This window comes from Dendropsophus ebraccatus, chromosome 6 (genome assembly GCF_027789765.1).
Source record: "Dendropsophus ebraccatus isolate aDenEbr1 chromosome 6, aDenEbr1.pat, whole genome shotgun sequence".
Classification (NCBI taxonomy): Eukaryota; Metazoa; Chordata; class Amphibia; order Anura; family Hylidae; genus Dendropsophus; species Dendropsophus ebraccatus.
Window position 1 is genome coordinate 55,976,467 of NC_091459.1, and position 19,872 is coordinate 55,996,338.

The following is a 19,872-nucleotide window of genomic DNA, read 5'->3' on the forward strand; positions in this document are numbered from 1 at the left end:
ATAAACTTTAATTCACAACACAGTCTCTCAGCAGCACAAAAACAAAAAATAACCGTGCGTGCTGCCTTAGCCAAACCAGACCAGGTTGGCTTCAAAGTATCCAAAAAACGCAATGGAGACAGCACTTCCAACAGCAATCTGCAGGGTTTATTGTCACACCAGTGCAACATGTCTCATATATACAGAGGGGCAACAACATGACTATTATATATGAGAACCATGTTGTCTCCCTGTATGTATACTGTATAATACAATATACAGGGAAACAACATGGCTTATATATAGAGAAGGGCAAAACAACATGTCTCATATATACAGAGGGGCAACAACATGACTATTATATATGAGAACTATGTTGTCTCCCTGTATGTATACTGTATAATACAATATACAGGGAAACAACATGGCTTATATAGAGAGAAGGGCAAAACAACATGTCTCATATATACAGAGGGGCAACAACATGACTATTATATATGAGCACCATGTTGTTTCCCTGTATACAGAATACAGGGAAACAACATGGTTCATATATAATATAATAGTCATGTTGTTGCCCCTCTGTATATATGAGACATGTTGTTTTGCCCTTCTCTATATATATGCCAAATAACAAGCAACAAATATTACCACCGCATACTGACTAACACCACCGCTGCTACTGACTAATCCACTGTACACAGATCACTATCACCTCATCCAGTCATATAGAGGTACCCAACTTTACACAGGTTCTGTACACCATATACATTACAGTGCAGATACATCAAGTGACTCACATGGGACGTCTTCTCTGATCGGAGTTCTTCCCTTTTCATCTTCTCCATCTGCCCTGGGCCGTTATGAGAACTTCTCCGAGCCACGAATCCACAGAATCTGCCAGACAGACATATTAGGCTCCTCACTCTGTCACCATCCTCATCTCTCTACACACTGCACATCTGTATTGGCCCCTTATAGATAGCTCCCCCTGTATTACCCCCTTATAGATGGCTCCCCCCTGTATCTCCCCCTTATAGATGGCTCCCCCCTGTATCCCCCCCCCTTATAGATGGCTCCCCCCTGTATCCCCCCTCTATAGATGGCTCCCCCTGTATTACCCCCTAATAGATGGCTCCCCCTGTATTACCCCCTTATAGATGGCTCTCCCCTGTATTACCCCCTTATAGATGGCTCCCCCCTGTATTACCCCCTTATAGATGGCTCCCCCTGTATTACCCCCTTATAGATGGCTCCCCCTGTATTACCCCCTTATAGATGGCTCCCCCCTGTATTACCCCCTTATAGATGGCTCCCCCCTGTATTACCCCCTTATAGATGGCTCCCCCCTGTATTACCCCCTTATAGATGGCTCCCCCCTGTATTACCCCCTTATAGATGGCTCCCCCTGTATTACCCCCTTATAGATGGCTCCCCCTGTATTACCCCCTTATAGATGGCTCCCCCCTGTATTACCCCCTTATAGATGGCTCCCCCTGTATTACCCCCTTATAGATGGCTCCCCCCTGTATACCCCCCCCCCCCCGTATAGATGGCTCCCCCCTGTATTACCCCCTTATAGATGGCTCCCCCCTGTATCCCCCCATAGATGGCTCCCCCGTATTCTCCCCTTATAGATGGCTCCCCCCTATAGATGGCTCCCCCCTGTATCCCCCCCTTATAGATGGCTCCCCCCTGTATCCCCCTTATAGATGGCTCCCCCCTGTATCCCCCCCTATAGATGGCTCCCCCCTGTATCCCCCCCTATAGATGGCTCCCCCGTATTCCCCCCTTATAGATGGCTCCCCCGTAGTCCCCCCTTATAGATGGCTCCCCCCTGCACAGCAGATAAAAAAAAACAAACACCCAACTCACCTACCAGCGCTCCCCCGTCGCTGCTTCCTCTTCTCTTTTGCCCCCGGCTGATGCGTCGCTCCCTGGGGGATTCTCCGGGAGCGCACACATCCGGAAGCTCAGTGTGCGCCCAGGCCGGGACTTCCGGTACAGGAAGCCCCAGCGACGCGCACTGAGGTTCCTGATGCGTGCGCTCCCGGAGAATCCCCCGGGGAGTGACGCATCAGCCGGGGCCGGATTTCCTCTTGCGACCGCAAGCAAGAAAGTGCTTGCGGTCGCAAGAGAAGGGGAAGGGGGGGGGGGGGCGAAGGGCCGTCTTACCCGTTGGGCATGGAAGGCGGCTGCCCGGGGACCCTTGCGTCCTAGGGGGCTCCTGCCCGCTGTGACAGCGGGCAGGGGCCCCCTAGGACGCAAGGGCCCCCGGGCAGCCGCCTACCATGCCCAAGGGGTAAGACGGCCCTGCCTCTAGGACACTTGCAGGCCTGAATAATACTTGGCTTTTAAAGTGATACAATACTGCACACACTGGATTTGGGTGTTTTTTTTTTTTTTTTTTAAATAACACTCTATAAATGGGTTATTCAGGATAAAAAAAATTTATATATATATATATATATATATATATATATATATATATATATATATATATATATATATATATATAGCTGCTTTCTTCCAAAAGCAGCAGCACCACCCCTGTCTTTAGGTTACGTGTGGAATTACAACTTGGTTCTGTTCACTTCAGTGAACCTGAGCTGCGATACTGTGTACACACTGAAGAGTGGCGCTGTTTCTGTAGGAAAGCAGCTACGATTTTTCAAACTCTGGATAACCCTATAGTTGTATAGAGAAGTCTATGGACCCCATTAGTGAAAAAGCGTCCAGAAAAGCTCTGCCATCATGTTACATTTCATTAAAACATTTGATTCGCAAAAATGCAGGAAAAAAACAATAAAAAACTTGGTATTATTTCCTTTTAAACCCCTGGAAGTGAACACAGTGGTGAGCATGCAGCAGAGCACCATTCAGTCTGCACAGACAGGCACAATGCTGGCACAGTGATACCATTGTGCCTGCTGTGTCCAGTGGGGAAGGTCTGAGTAGGACTAGGTAAGTATTACCTCTTTTTTTCCCCTCTTTTGTGGCACTTGTTGGAAGGCATTATACTGTGTGGAGCTTATAAGGGCTATTCTACTGTATGTGGGCACTATAGGGGCATAATAATGTGTGTGGGCACCAGGGCTGTGAAGTCGGTATGCCGCAGCTCCAACTCCAGCGCTACAAAAACATGACCACTTTCCCCCTACTGTTGTCTCCAGTTCAGGTGCGGTTTGCAATTAAGCTCCATTTACTTCAATGGAACTGAGTTTCAAAACCTTCACCCAAACTGGAGACAACAGTAGGGGGAAAGTGGCCATGTTTTTGTAGCGCTGGATAACCCCTTTAATTTTATCAGGGCCAACTCCCGACTCTGATTCCTGTTCCTTCATAAATGACCAGTCATATACCAGGGAAGTTATTTATCACACTGGTTCAGCAGCTTCTCACTAATGTCCTGGGGCGACTTCTGAGGGAATAAGGAAAGATATAAAGCAGATTCTCCTGTGTGTGCAATGGATGCAGCCAGTCTCCAGCCTCCATGTCCTGAACAACTCACAACTAGACTACATGGAGCAGGTGCTTGTTTCTGCTGACAATCTTATGTGTTTCTATCTAAATATTCACCATACACAAAGATACACTGCTAACAATGCCAGATCTCTGTGATATAAAGGTGTCAGCCAAAGCGAGGGGGTCACACACAGGGATACAGTGGGGTAAGCCATAGGCCCAGATATATCAGCTCTCTGTCAGGATCCGCACTTCTGAATCATCTCGGACCCAAAGGAACTACCCACTCAGCCAGTGAGTGACTACAGCTGTACCTCACCTCACTCACCAATGAGCAGGCATTTCTGAGTGGGGCTGTGACATCACAAGATTGAATAAGAGAAACAGATTGCTGAACTCGGGGAGACCAGCAATCTGTTTCTCTTATGGCTCTACTAGGCATTGCTCCCACCTAGCCAGAATCCTGCTTCACACTGATGAGGGGCAACACCACGAAACAGCTGTATGTAGATGGTTACCTAGCCTTGGTTTATTCTTTGTCCTTACATTGACTTATAGGGCCACTTAATATGGTGGATTTGGTGGTTTCCTAACAGGAGCTGCTCCTTGGCTGGGTCCTTCCCGGAGGGATATCTGGCTAGTCCTGTGTTTTGAGACTCTTCAATGAGGCTCCACAGGCTCCTCTTTTGCATAATCACAGGATTGGGAGCATGTTGCACTGTGGGGGCACAGGGGGCAGGTAAATAAGACTTCTTTATTATGAACCAACCATTCCCTGTCTCCCCTGGATTTTTTGCTGTTGCCCAGAATACTCCTTTAATATACCCCTTTAATTTCTGCCGCACAGCCTGCTGCAGCCATAGCACACACAGACTGCTGAGGTACGTGTGAACAAGACATACACACCGCCTGCTGCAGCCATAGCACACTGAAGAAAAACACAATTTTCTCCCAGAGAGAAAACACCACACTGAGGACAGAGGTTACTGCTACACTACTTATGGCTCCTCCTCCTTCACTTTATTAGGGTACGTTCACACGTACCGACTTGCTGGGAGTATGTAATGCAGCCACCCCCTTCGGCTGCCGCTCGGCTCCCCCGCTGTCTGTATATACTTTGCCTCTCTCCTTGCTGCACGGGGTCCCGGCATCCTGCTCTCCCGCCCAGCCAATCTGTGGCTGCGGCTGGGCGGGAGAGCAGGACGCCGGGACCCCGTGCAGCAAGGAGAGAGGTAAAGTATATACAGACACAGTGGGAGCCGAGTGGCAGCCAAAGGGGTTAAGGGGGCGGCTGCCTTACATACTCTTTTGACAGGGACCTGCCAGGACCTTGACTCTTAGTGGATCTTGCTAATAAACTCGCAGCAAAATTTCCGCTGCGAGTCAGTACGTGTGATTGTACTCTTACACAGGATATCTTCATATTACACTGCTGCTCATATACAGTCATCCAGCATCCAGGAAGAGAACAGCACAGATCTCCCCCCACACAATGGACTCTTCCAGCTCAGAAACAAACTGCCAAATAGTGACCGACAACTTTTCCCCGACCACCCTTATCTAATAGGTCCATTGTCCTATTAGAATGTTGCTCATAAAATATATTGATGAGTAAATCTTCCGCTGCGGATCCTGCCCTGTACATTCAATGGCAGACAAACTTGCAGCGGGATGCACATCCTGCTGGGAGTATGTCCGCAGCCCGCCCTGTTAACCCCTCAGCTGCCGAAGCATACATCAACTGGTCCCCACTCAGGCTTGCTTCGTGGGGTTCCCGGCACGTCCCGCTCGGCCAATCAGTGCGCTGCACGGGACGTGAAGACATTGGGAGCCCCGAAGTTTGTCTGCCATTGAATGTACAGGGCAGGATCCGCAGCGGATCTCGATGCGGATTCGTTACGTGTTGAGTCCGAATCGGTACATTTTTTCGGACTCTGACTCCACAGCCCTGGTGGGTACTATAGGGGTATTGTGTGTGGACACTATAGGGGCATTATACTGTCTGTGGGCACTATATGGGCATTATACTCTATAGGTATTGTGTGTGGGAACTATAGGGGTATTATAACGTGTCGGCATTATAGGGGCATTATACTGTGTACAGGTACTGTAGAGGTATTGTGTGTGGGCACTATAGGGGTATTATAATGTGTGTGGGCACTATAGGGGCATTATACTGTGTGTGGGCACTATAGGGGCATTATACTGTGTACAGGTACTGTAGAGGTATTGTGTGTGGGCACTATAGGGGTATTATAATGTGTGTGGGCACTATAGGGGCATTATACTGTGTACAGGTACTGTAGAGGTATTGTGTGTGGAAACTATAGGGGTATTATAACGTGTGTGGGCACTATAGGGGTATTATAACGTGTGTGTGCACTATAGGGGCATTATACTGTGTACAGATACTGTAGAGGTATTGTGTGTGGGCACTATAGCGGTATTATAACGTGTGTGGGCACTATAGGGGCATTATACTGTGTACAGGTACTGTAGAGGTATTGTGTGTGGGAACTATAGGGGTATTATAACGTGTGTGGGCACTATAGGGGCATTATACTGTGTGTGGGCACTATAGGGGCATTATACTGTGTACAGGTACTGTAGAGGTATTGTGTGTGGAAACTATAGGGGTATTATAACGTGTGTGGGCACTATAGGGGTATTATAACGTGTGTGTGCACTATAGGGGCATTATACTGTGTACAGATACTGTAGAGGTATTGTGTGTGGGCACTATAGCGGTATTATAACGTGTGTGGGCACTATAGGGGCATTATACTGTGTACAGGTACTGTAGAGGTATTGTGTGTGGGAACTATAGGGGTATTATAACGTGTGGGCATTATAGGGGCATTATACTGTGTACAGGTACTGTAGAGGTATTGTGTTGGGCACTATAGGGGTATTATAACGTGTGTGGGCACTATAGGGGCATTATACTGTGTACAGGTACTGTAGAGGTATTGTGTTTGGGCACTATAGGGGTATTATAACGTGTGTGGGCACTATATGGGCATTATACTGTGTGTGTGTGTGCGCACTATAGGGGCATTATACTGTGTACAGGTACTGTAGAGGTATTGTGTCTGGGCACTATATGGGCATTATGATGTGTGTGGGCACTATAGGGGCATTATACTGTGTACAGGTACTGTAGAGGTATTGTGTCTGGGCACTATAGGGGTATTATAACGTGTGTGGGCACTATAGGGGCATTATGATGTGTGTGGGCACCATTATACTGTAGCTACTAAGCTAAACAAAGCTTTCTTTGTTGCCCATAGAAACCAATCACAGCACACCTTACATTTTGAAGAATCAGAACAGGAAATGAAAGCTGCTCTGTGATTGGTTGCTATGGGCACCATATCTTTCCTCTTTTTCCATCTCCTCCACACTCCCAGCAGTCACGTTGCACCGCAGGACGCGCACTTTTCCTCCGTTCCATTGTGTCACGACAGAAATGCTGCAGCAGCCCCGCCCCACAACACGGCGCCCGCCACGGATTGGAGGCCTCGGAGGGAGCAGACAAGGGCTGGATCAGGGGGCGGCCCTGAGGGAGCGTGCGCTGACGTCACAAAGGGATGGGCCGCTGAGCCGTGACGTCACAAGAGCCAGGGAAAAATTGACAGAGGGGAGGGGCCGGGTGCACGGAAAGCAGAATCAAAACAACGAGACACGCCTTCTCTCCCTGGCAGCGAAGACAGCCACCCATGTCCCCGGGCGCTGGGCACACTGCACGCTAGAGAGTGACGCTCCGTGCCCCTAACAACAGCCGCCGCAGCAGCCACTGTCTGACGCCTTCCTGCACCATGAAGGCCGGGGGCGCGAGTAGCTGAAGGCTCTGTGCGCTGCACCGACCGCGGGCTCCGCAATGCCTAACGTGAAGAATAGCAAGGGCAAGAAGAACAAGCGGGCGAACAGCAGCGGGGATGAGCAGGACACCGGAGCCACAGCGGCAGCGGCGGCAGCAGTGGCGGCGGCGGGAGGAGGAGGAGGAGGCGGCAGCAGCAGCAGCATGGCAGCGGCCACAGCGGGGGGAGCCGCAGTCGCATCCGCATCGGCGCTCGCTGCAGCATCGGCGGTAATGCCCCTGGCATCGGCCGCACCTTCCAGTGACAGCGGCGGCAGGAATGGTAAGAGGCTCACCTGTCAGTAAGGGGGGAGCAGGGAGGGGGCCCGGCCACTGACAGCCAGGGAGGGGGCCCGGCCACTGACAGCCAGGGAGGGGGCCCGGCCACTGACAGCCAGGGAGGGGGCCCGGCCAGGAAAGACGATCCCCTCCACCAGTGAGGGACGGCAGCAGCTGGGCTGCCATCTACAGGGGACAGGCCGCTGCCAGGAAGCTACCTGTGCTGCCGCTGGCGGACTGCCTTATAGTACAGAGCCTGCACAGGAGAGACCCCATGTGTATGATAGATAAGAGAGACCCCATGTGTATGATAGATAAGAGAGACCCCATGTGTATGATAGATAGGAGACCCCCATGTCTACACCAGCCCTGTATGATAGATAGGAGACCCCCATGTCTACACCAGCCCTGTATGATAGATAGGAGACCCCCATGTCTACACCAGCCCTGTATGATAGATAGGAGACCCCCATGTCTGCACCAGGCCTGTATGATAGATAGGAGACCCCCATGTCTGCACCAGGCCTGTATGATAGATAGGAGACCCCCATGTCTGCACCAGCCCTGTATGATCTATAGGAGACCCCCATGTCTACACCAGCCCTGTATGATCTATAGGAGACCCCCATGTCTGCACCAGCCCTGTATGATCTATAGGAGACCCCCATGTCTGCACCAGCCCTGTATGATCTATAGGAGACCCCCATGTCTGCACCAGCCCTGTATGATCTATAGGAGACCCCCATGTCTGCACCAGCCCTGTATGATCTATAGGAGACCCCCATGTCTGCACCAGCCCTGTATGATCTATAGGAGACCCCCATGTCTGCACCAGCCCTGTATGATCTATAGGAGACCCCCATGTCTGCACCAGCCCTGTATGATCTATAGGAGACCCCCATGTCTGCACCAGCCCTGTATGATCTATAGGAGACCCCCATGTCTGCACCAGCCCTGTATGATCTATAGGAGACCCCCATGTCTGCACCAGCCCTGTATGATCTATAGGAGACCTCCATGTCTGCACCAGCCACTGTTATCTATAGGAGACCCCCATGTCTGCACCAGCCCTGTATGATCTATAGGAGACCCCCATGTCTGCACCAGCCCTGTATGATCTATAGAAGACCCCCATGTCTGCACCAGCCCTGTATGATCTATAGGAGACCCCCATGTCTGCACCAGCCCTGTATGATCTATAGGAGACCCCCATGTCTGCCACAGCCCTGTATGATCTATAGGAGACCCCCATGTCTGCACCAGCCTCTGTTATATATAGGAGACCCCCATGTCTGCACCAGCCCTGTATGATCTATAGGAGACCCCCATGTCTGCACCTGGGAATGTGCAGCCTGATCTACGTTCCTGTTTCTAGGAAATCCGGGTGACACAAAACATGGCTGGCAGCACAGCTTCCCCAAGGCTGTCACTCTGTAAGCAATGCGTTGCTCCATAACCTGCAGCAAAACTCCTTCTCCTGTCAGCTGGCCAGGCATGATGGGAAGTGTAGTTCTGCAGCGACTAGAGAGAGACAGGTTAGGGAACACTGCCCTAGATGAAGTGGTGTCTAAAAGTTATAAAAACATTTGCTCACCTGTCCGATCCCGCGGCGGTCCCCAGGTCACATGTCATACTACTTTAATACTGCAATACAAATTATAATAAAGGGTGGTGTAACCATCAACACTGTCCCATAAAGAAACACAGGGGAATGGCCGCTCACCCCAGAAAAAATATTAGAAAATATACAATTTATTAATTCACAAAAATCACAAAATCAGAAAAATGCTAAAAACACTGAAAAAACGGTTTGACGTGGGTCCAGTAATAGAAACTTGAAACCTCCCAGTAACAAGAAGACATAGATCCAACGTCTATGTGCATGGGCAGTAAGGTGGATGTTAGAGCCCTCTCACTCCTCCATGATGACATCACAGAGCTGGTGGATGTTATAGCTCTCTCACTTCTCCATGATGACATCACAGAGCTGGTGGGTGTTAAAGCCCTCTCACTCCTCCATGATGACATCACAGAGCTGGTGGGTGTTATAGCTCTCTCACTTCTCCATGATGACGTCACAGAGCTAGTGGATGTTACAGCCCTCTCACTCCACCATGATGACATCACCGAGCTGGTGGGTGTTAGAGCCCTCTCACTCCTCCATGATGACATCACAGAACTGGTGTGTGTTAGAGCCCTCTCACTCATCCATGATGACATCACGGAGCTGGTGGATGTTACAGCCCTCTCACTCCTCCATGATGACATCACGAAGCTGGTGGATGTTACAGCCCTCTCACTCCTCCATGATGACATCACGAAGCTGGTGGATGTTACAGCCCTCTCACTCCTCCATAATAACATCACAGTACTGGTGTGTGTTAGAGCCCTCTCACTCCTTCATGATGACATCACAGAGCTGGTGGATGTTACAGCTCTCTCACTTCTCCATGATGACATCACAGAGCTGGTGGGTGTTAGAGCCCTCTCACTTCTCCATGATGACATCACAGAGCTGGTGGGTGTTAGAGCCCTCTCACTCCTCCATGATGACATCACAGAGCTGGTGGGTGTTAGAGCCCTCTCACTCCTCCATGATGACATCACAGAGCTGGTGGGTGTTACAGCCCTCTCACTCCTCCATGATGACATCACGGAGCTGGTGGGTGTTACAGCCCTCTCACTCCTCCATGATGACATCACGGAGCTGGTGGATGTTAGAGCCCTCTCACTCCTCCATGATGACATCACAGAACTGGTGTGTGTTAGAGCCCTCTCACTCCTCCATGATGACATCACAGAACTGGTGTGTGTTAGAGCCCTCTCACTCATCCATGATGACATCACGGAGCTGGTGGATGTTACAGCCCTCTCACTCCTCCATGATGACATCACGAAGCTGGTGGATGTTACAGCCCTCTCACTCCTCCATGATGACATCACGAAGCTGGTGGATGTTACAGCCCTCTCACTCCTCCATAATAACATCACAGTACTGGTGTGTGTTAGAGCCCTCTCACTCCTTCATGATGACATCACAGAGCTGGTGGATGTTACAGCCCTCTCACTCCTCCATGATGACATCACGGAGCTGGTGGGTGTTAGAGCCTTCTCACACCTCCATGATGACATCACCGAGCTGGTGGGTGTTACAGCCCTCTCACTCCTCCATGATGACATCACAGAGCTGGTGGATGTTACAGCCCTCTCACTCCTCCATGATGACGTCACAGAACTGGTGGGTGTTAGAGCCCTCTCACTCCTTCATGATGACATCACCGAGCTAGTGGGTGTTAGAGCCCTCTCACTCCTCCATGATGACATCACAGAGCTGGTGGATGTTACAGCCCTCTCACTCCTCCTCCTTCTGTTTGGGGATGACCCACAGATGCTCAATAGGGTTTAGATCTGGAGACATGCTTGCCCAGTCCAGCACCTTTTACCCTCCACTTCTTTACCAAGGCAGTGGTCATCTTTGAGGTTTTTGGGGTGGTCATCATGTTGGAATACTGTCCTGTGGGGCAATCGTGCTCGGCTTCAGTATGTCATAGTACATATTTGCATTCATGGTTTCTTCAATGTACTGCAGCTCCCCACAGTCAGCAGTACTCATACAGCCCCAAACTATGACACTTCCGCCACCATACTGGACTATAGGTAAGACACACTTGTCTTTGTAGTCCTCACCTGGTTGCCGCCACACATGCTTGACCACTGAACCAGATACGTTTATCTTGGTCTCGTCAGACCACATGACATGGTTCCACTCATTTATGTCCCTATTCTGCTTGTCTTCAGCAAAGTGTTTGTGGGCTTTCTTGTGCATCATCTTTAGAAGAAGACACTTCCGTCTGGGACTATACTCATGCAGGCTAATTTAATGCAGTGTGTGGCGTGGTATGAGCACTGACAGGCAGACCCCCACCGGTATGAGCACTGACAGGCAGACCCCCACCGGTATGAGCACTGACAGGTATTGGTCAAAATCTCAGTATACTGAGGAGTGGCAGCCCTGCACCCAGTGCACCAAAGCGCCTAAATAGCACATCTTTATCCTCAGGGCCCAGTGCACTATAGGAAGATATTAACAGGTTAGATACTTCTGACAGTTTCTCTTTAAAATGTCAGGCTGCACACATCCCATGTTTGCTCCGTGAAGCACTGACGGGGAATTCCTGCACTGGAGTGTCCCCACTCTACATGATGTATTATTATCACGCAGGGCGCGTGAAAACTGTTAGAATAATTGTGCCATACTATATAACAAACTTATACTTACTTCTATCCAGGTCCAGTCTCCTGAAGATTTTTAGGTCCCATTCACACGTTCAGGGATTTTTCTAGGCCGCAAAAACCTTCCATCTTTTTTTTTTCTCCGTGATCCGTGGAAAATCATCTGTATTTGCATCCGTTATTTAATCCCTTTACGTAAAATGTGAATAGTACTAATTTCCTTTGATTTGATCGATGTTTTTTAAAGATGTAAAAAATACGGATCCCATACCACAATCACAATCTGCTGCAATCTCTGTCTTTCCTTTATGACCTGATCCCTCTTTATAGTCTGTTCCTGACTTTGGCTTCAAAAATCTGTCAGATAAATCTGTGTGTAAACGCACCATGACTCAGGCTGGGTTCGCACTACGTATATTTCAGTCAGTATTGTGGTCCTCATATTGCAACCAAAACCAGGAGTGGATTGAAAACACAGAAAGGATCGGTTCACACAATGTTGAAATTGAGTGGATGGCTGCCATATAATGGCAAATATTTGCTGTTATTTTAAAACAGCTGTTATATTGAAATAATGGCAGTTATTTACCGTTGTATGGCGTCCGTCCACTCAATTTCACCATTGTGTGAACAGATCCTTTCTGTGTTTTCAATCCACTCTTGGTTTTGGTTGCAATATGAGGACCACAATACTGACTGAAATATACGTAGTGTGAACCCAGCCTAAGACTGTAATGGCGCTGGATAAATCCTTTAAAATGCTGCAACCAGTCCCAGTCTTAAAGGGGTTATCGAGCGCTACAAAAACATGGCCACTTTCCCCCTACTGTCGTCTCCAGTTTGGGTGGGGTTTTAAAAAAACAGTTCCATTGAAGTAAATGGAGCTTAATTGCAAACCGCACCTGAACTGGAGACAACAGTAGGGGGAAAAGTGGCCATATTTTTGTAGCGCTGGATAACCCCTTTAACCCCTTCAAGACAGAGGCCTTTGACGCACAAAAGTCCGGGTCAAATTAATGCAATGTTCCTCCCCGCCTTCTAAGAACCATAGCGCTTTTATATTTCCACCTACAGGGCTGGTTGGGGTGTTGCTCCATAATCTATAGTTTTTAATAATATCATTATGGTGTAATAGAAAAATTTTGATCGCTTTTTATAATTTTTTTTTCTGATTATATAATGTTAAAAAAATCAGCAATCCTGTTTTTTTTTGTGTTTACACCGTTCACCGCGTGGGAAAAATAATGTAATATCTTAATACATCGGACAATTCCGCATGCTATAATATATAATATGTTTAATTTTTTAAAATATTTTTATTTTTTATAATGGGCAAGGGGGTATATTAAACTTTTATTGGGGGCGGGGGTATAAGAGTTTTTTAATACTTTTAAAAACTTTTTTTTTTTTTTTTTACAGTAAAACATGCAATCATTAGATTGCATGTACTGATCTATGCTTTGCCATAGCATAGATCAGTGTTATCGGCGATCTATGCATAGAGCCTGTCTGAGAGCAGACTCTATGCATAGAACGCCGAACCGACAGGACGGAGGTAAGAGGCTTGTTCTGTCACTGAGTACCTTAAACGCCATGATCGCTATGGATCGCGGCGTTTAAGGGGTTAATGAGACGCAGCTGCAGGATTACAGCTGCCTCTCATTACCCTCAGCTCCCAGGACACTGATGTGTGCTCGCACTGCAGCGGTCCCACACACATCAAACCCCTTCGGTGTCAGGAACGTGCATATATGTTCCTACTGCACGGGTAATGTGCAGCAGGAACATATATCTACGTATTGCTGATGTGAGGGGGTTAAACAATTGTTGGGCTAAAGGGGTTCTCCGGCCCGGGAGTATTTTAAAGCTATGGCTGGGGAGGGAGTGGTTATAGACTGCGGAGGTCACTTACCTCCCAAGTTCCAGCACGGGGTCCCGGATTGCGTCTCAAGGCAGCTCAACCATTTAGCGGCCGTAGCGGAGTCCCGCCTCGGGACAGGTGTACAGGGCGGCACAATCCGGGACCCGGCGCTGGAACCGGGGAGGTAACTGGCGCCATCTATAACCACCCCCTCCCTGGCCATAGCTTAAAAATACCCCCGGGCCGGAGTACCCTTTTAAACAATTTACCAAAAACTGCACTGTGTGCTGGAATACCTTTAAGTGCATATCCTAACATGTGGTGTTTTGGTGGGGGTTTTTTTTCTGCATGTTTTGTCTTTTGTTAAAAGTTTAAAAACACAAAAATAAGCAGGAGTAGAGCCAAAAAGATAGTGTCTCAATCAAACTGCAAGCACTGTCCGTGTGGATGTGCCTTGAAGGGAGTTTCCAGGTACTATGTTTTTGCCTACTTGAAGCATGAAGAAGTAGAGGACAGAAGGGACCGGATGCTGTTATTTTTTTTGCCATTTTAGCACCCAGGGGCACTTAAAGTTAAAGAGGATGTACCACACTGTGACTGGATAACCCTGCCATACCAGACCTGACCAATACCGCCACACTGTGACTGGATAACACTGCCATACCAGACCTGACCAATGCCGCCATACTGTGACTGGATAACACTGCCATACCAGACCTGACCAATACCGCCACACTGTGACTGGATAACACTGCCATACCAGACCTGACCAATACCGCCACAGTGACTGGATAACACTGCCATACCAGACCTGACCAATACCGCCATACTGTGACTGGATAACACTGCCATACCAGACCTGACCAATACCGCCACACTGTGACTGGATAACACTGCCATACCAGACCTGACCAATACCGCCACACTGTGACTGGATAACACTGCCATACCAGACCTGACCAATACCGCCACACTGTGACTGGATAACACTGCCATACCAGACCTGACCAATAGCGCCACACTGTGACTGGATAACACTGCCATACCAGACCTGACCAATACCGCCACACTGTATAAACTACAGGTATACAGGTCCCCCAAACTATACACTACAGGTATACAGGACCCTCAAACTATAAACTACAGATATAGTATACTACAGGTATACAAGACCTCCACCAACTATACACTACAGGTATCCAGGACCCTCAAACTATAAACTACAAGTATAGAAGACCTCCACCAACTATACATTACAGGTATACAACACCTTCACCAACTATATATTACAGGTATAAAGGACCCCCAACTATACAGGACCTCTACCAGCTATACACTGCAGGTATACAGTACTTCCCAAGCTATACAGTACAGGTATACAGCCTGTTCCCCCCCAATTATACACTACTGGTATACAGGACCTCCCTCAACTATACACTACAGGTATACAGCCCCCCCAACTACACACTACAGGTATACAGGACCCCCTCAACTATACACTACAGGTATACAGCCCTCCCCACCCCCAACTATACGCTACAGGTATACAGGACAGATGTTTGAAGTTCTTAGTTTATTTCTAATAAGCTCCAATTTACATTAACAGTGCAGAACTGTCGGGTATATAGGGGCATATATGGCTACTGGCAACGTCCCCTTAAACAAAAAAACAAGAACATAGATTGGCCTCCTGGGCACCTTAGAATAAATCTAATTAACACACTGACACTTTATACCCGGGCAGCGCTGGGTACATTTTCTAGTCATCCATATTAAAGACCCTGCATGGGACATGTGAATGCCTCCTATGGCTGATTTCACACTGTGTTCTTAGTACAAGGTTCCTTTATTTGCTGGGAAAGGTGCCAGTTTATAGGTTAAACCCATCCATAGAGCCCACAAAGAGTGTCATGTTTGCCTCCATAGTCCAGATTGTGCTGGCCAGGTCTTTGACAGGTTCGCTCGACACTAGTTGTGACCCAAACTGTTTGGGTTCAGCAACATTCTCCAAACCCGAACGTTTGGTGATTGATTGCCCGCGGGTGCAGAGGTTGGGTGCCAGGGCTGCCAGGAAAACAGGGATACACTAGTCAAAAGATCTCAGAAATAGCAGATCTTATAGGGTTGTCCCAGTAAGCAGTGGTTAGAACCTACCAAAAGAAGCAGAAGAAAGGACAACCTTTGACCTAATGCCAGGGCCATGATCGCCCAAGACTCCTTAAAGCGAATGTACCATCAGGTACATTCGCTTTGTGTTTCACATGCATAGAACAGTGCCGTCATGGGGAAGCTGGTGGGGCAGTCCTTTTTTATTGAAATGCAGCCCGGTTCCCGAGCACGGCGCCAGTCTATTACTGGGCCCAGGCTGAAGCACTGGAGGCGGGCTGGCCCCTCTATGACATAGCTCCATTGATTCTAATGGAGAAGAGTTGATTGAATGCATGCCCTGTGGCCGGCCACAGCAGTGCTACACTCCTGCCCCACCTCTATAAACAGGGAAATGCCCTCACATCAGAATTATCAGCTCGCAAAGGCATAGCAGGAGCGTAGGGCCGGCTGTGGAACTTGCATACTGTCATTCCTGTGCTGGTGGGCAGCAGGCGGGCTGCGAGCCAGATGCGACCATCAAAAGAGCCACATCTGGCTAGCGAGCCATAGGTTCCCGACCACTGATTTAACTGCTGCAGTGCCAGGGGAGCCGGGAAGGTTAGGATGCAGGCATTTGCTGCTTATATGTACAGGGGGCATTAGTTTACATCTTTACTATTGTAGCTTTTTTTTTATTATTTATTTTATTATTTATTATTATCTCTAAAATTGTCTTTGGAGGTTGCCATATTGGTGGCACATGTTTCCTTCCTGTGTAATCATTCCAGTAGAGTGCATACACTCTTTAGCAGCCAAAGTAGATAGGAGTGAATTTATTATATTCAGAAAGCTATGAAGTAAAGCCCCTCTCTAAGAGAACAGAGGAGATCATGGTTGATAAGGTTAAAAAAAGGCAAGAATTCATCAAGTTCAACCTATAACCCTATTGTGTTGATCCAGAGGAAGGAAAAACCCTTATGAGGCAGATGCCTAATGTCCCATTACAGGGAAAAGAAACTTCTTCCCGACTCCAATATGGCAATCAGAATAATTCCTGTATCAATGTACCATCATGTATACAGATGTATACAGGGCCTTATTGCAACTACTGTAATGGTAAGTGTAAAAACTAATAAAGCCTGATTAAAACCTGTTCCTTTCTGCTGAAGCCCTGCTCATGGCTCATCCTTCTTAACTTTAGTATTAGAATTAAGAGCAGTAAGCCAAGATGTACAAAGAGAGATGCTACAGCAGTACCTGTCTGGGAAGGACATACATTGTTCCATTAGTGAAATAAATATATGGGGGGAGATTTATTCAACATGGTGTAAAGTGAAACTGGCTCAGTTGCCCCTAACAACCAATTAGATTCCACCTTTTATTTTCCAAAGAATCTGTGAGGAATGAAAGGTGGAATCTGATTGGTTGCTAGGGGCAACTGAGCCAGTTTCACTTTACACCATGTTTGATAAATCTGCCCCCATGGTGCGTATATATATATAAATTATGTTATTTAAAAAAAATTTTTATTTATTTTACTGATCATAGTTGTAAATTAAAATGTGGTCTATGTGACCCCCATTTTTTTGCTTTTCAGGGTGTAAAATATACACTGGTGTAAACTGTCTACAGCAACCAATCACAGCTCAGCTTTCATTGTACCAGAATTATAATTGGTTGCTATGGGTCTTTTACACCAGTGCACTATTTTCACCCTTTGTTAAATCTCCCCCATTGTCTGTACCTCTGGTGTCACCTTTCACTCTATCCCTTTTGTCTGTGATGGTAAGGAGGGCTCAGATAGGAAATGACTGTACAGAACAGAAAGTCTAAGCTTCATTTTAAGTCTTAGTGGCTAAAATGAAAACTGCAAGACTCCCGGATTAATTAAAAAAATAAATTGTGAAATGGAAAATGAGAGAAAGATTGTTGAAAAACAAACGACTGCAACAATCAGCCGACATGAACGATGTTGGCTGAATGTTTCTTTCTATTCCACGGGACGATTATCGTCCGATATCGGCTGAATACGGCCGATAATCCTTCCGTGGAATAGGGCCTTTAGTAAAGCTTCACACAGAAACTCCAGCAGATATGTCTTCCTTTATCTACAGTTCCTTTATCTACAGTCTGCAAATAATGGCCATGTTCCAGGATTATTTGTTGAGCAGATAAGACCAGGATACCGTATCACTCTTCTATCAATGCATTTAGGGTTCTGAATTAAGAGACCCAAATGTTGCCCTTTGGTTGGATATTTAGGGTATGTGCACACTATGGAATTTCCACAGAGACTTAGTCAATGATATGACTTAGAGTCACTTGACATGTCATTTCTTTGGGCGGACGACGGAATTTGCCGGCAAATATCATTGAGTCTATGGAATAGGTGACACTTCAAGCAGAGGCTGCCCGCCACGTCTCCGGAAATTCCGTAGTGTGCATATACCTTTAAAGAAGAAGCCAGAGGAGGGGCGGGACCGGAAGTCGATGGAGACAGTCGCATAGGCAGAGAGCTCCGTCCCAGACTACCGTATCTAGCGATCTACAGCCATTTTACACGGACCGCAACTCACCTACATGGGGAAGAGGGCCCCTCAGAAGTCCCAGGCTAAGTTGCCGGCATCAGGGACCATCACACCGTCCACCTTGGACTCCTATCTCCGCAGCGCGCGGCAGCCAGCTAATTCCAAGATGGCGCCGATGACCGAGAAGCGAGGCCGCAGAGCCTCAGATCCTGGCTCACCCACAGTAGGCGCTCTGCATCTCCACCAGCACGAGACTCCGCCATCTCCTCATGGGGTTACCCGGTTACCGGTGGCATCGGAAGCCTCTCGGGACAGTGCCTTGAGACCGGATGCCTCTCCATTCCTGCCGGAAGCCTCCCAGGTACATAACGCGCCTCAAGCCGGGCGTCATGTGACCGGGGTACATCCCGACATGCAGGACCAGGTTAGTCCTCAGTCATCACTGGCTGCTTCGGCCCCTGCACCTTCTAGCCCTGCACCTCTACCGCAGCGGGATGCCTCCCACTCAGGGCGTACTCCTGTACAGCCGCCTCAGGCCTCCGTATCTGGTGCGCCGCACCTCAGCCCAGACATAAGGGGAATGGACTTACCGCGGTCCCAGCGAGACAGAGTGGACTGGTGGTCATCACAATCCACGGTTTCAGAGAGAGAGGACCACCCCGGGCTGTCTGACACACACTGGTCTAGCTTCTTGCAAAATATGCCAACTAAAGATGACTTCAAAGGACTGATCACTGAGGTGAAAGAGACCTTTAAGGCAGAGATTGCAGCAGTGCGGTCTGACCTCCAGCACATGACTCATCGTATTGAAACCCTAGAGACTGACCATGATGAGACACGTGGTTACATAAAAGATCTTCATGCTACAGTACAAACCCAACACTCTGCTATCTGCGACTATCAACGCCACCTAGAAGACATTGACAACAGGGGGCGCAGACATAATATCCGAGTTCGTGGACTGTCTGAGCAAATCCGTGACTCTGATCTTAGGCCTGCATTAGAGGCCATATTTAACCAGATCCTGGGGGCCCCTAGGGATCACCGGATTCAAATGGACAGAGCACATAGGGCCCTACGCCCGAAAGATGCCTCACCTCTACCGAGGGACGTGATTTGCTGTATCACCAATTACTCCCTGAAAGAGGCAGTAATGACCAAGGCTAGGGACCTGCGAGATATTGAGTATGAGGGTTCCAGCATTCAACTCCTCCCTGACCTGTCGTGGGTCACCCTGCAAAAAAGGAAGAGACTACGCCCGCTCTTGCAACTCCTCCGTGATACCGGAATACAGTACAGGTGGGGTTTTCCCTTCAGCCTCACCGCGAGACGGGATGGAAGATCGGCCACTATGAGAGTGGCAGATGACCTTGAGGCGTTCTGTGAAACACTGGACATACCCCCTCCTCGATTGCACAATTGGGAACTTTTACCACCTCCTCCTCCACCACCGCCAGTGTGGACACCGGTTCGGTCCTCGAGGAAATGCAATGCTCCCAGATCTCCTCCAAACGTGACTGCACAGTCACGCTCACCACGGAATCGCTGACGCAACACGATTCATCTTATAGCTGATGTTT

At 48.3% G+C, this 19,872-nt stretch overlaps 1 protein-coding gene across 2 annotated transcripts in view; it reads left to right on the top strand.

The window, feature by feature from the left end:
• The first annotated feature begins 6,860 nt into the window (after positions 1–6,860).
• The window catches only part of HECA (hdc homolog, cell cycle regulator), a 33,533-nt gene continuing 20,521 nt past the window's right edge, over positions 6,861–19,872 (top strand). The window contains exon 1 of one of the 2 annotated variants that reach the window (XR_011363651.1): positions 6,861–7,586. Coding sequence is in view for 1 of the 2 variants with exons in the window: in XM_069975027.1 (XP_069831128.1) it covers positions 7,325–7,586 (262 nt within the window). In the remaining variant the exon portion in view is untranslated. The remainder of the gene's footprint in view (positions 7,587–19,872) is intronic. The other variant, XM_069975027.1, reaches the window with a different exon arrangement.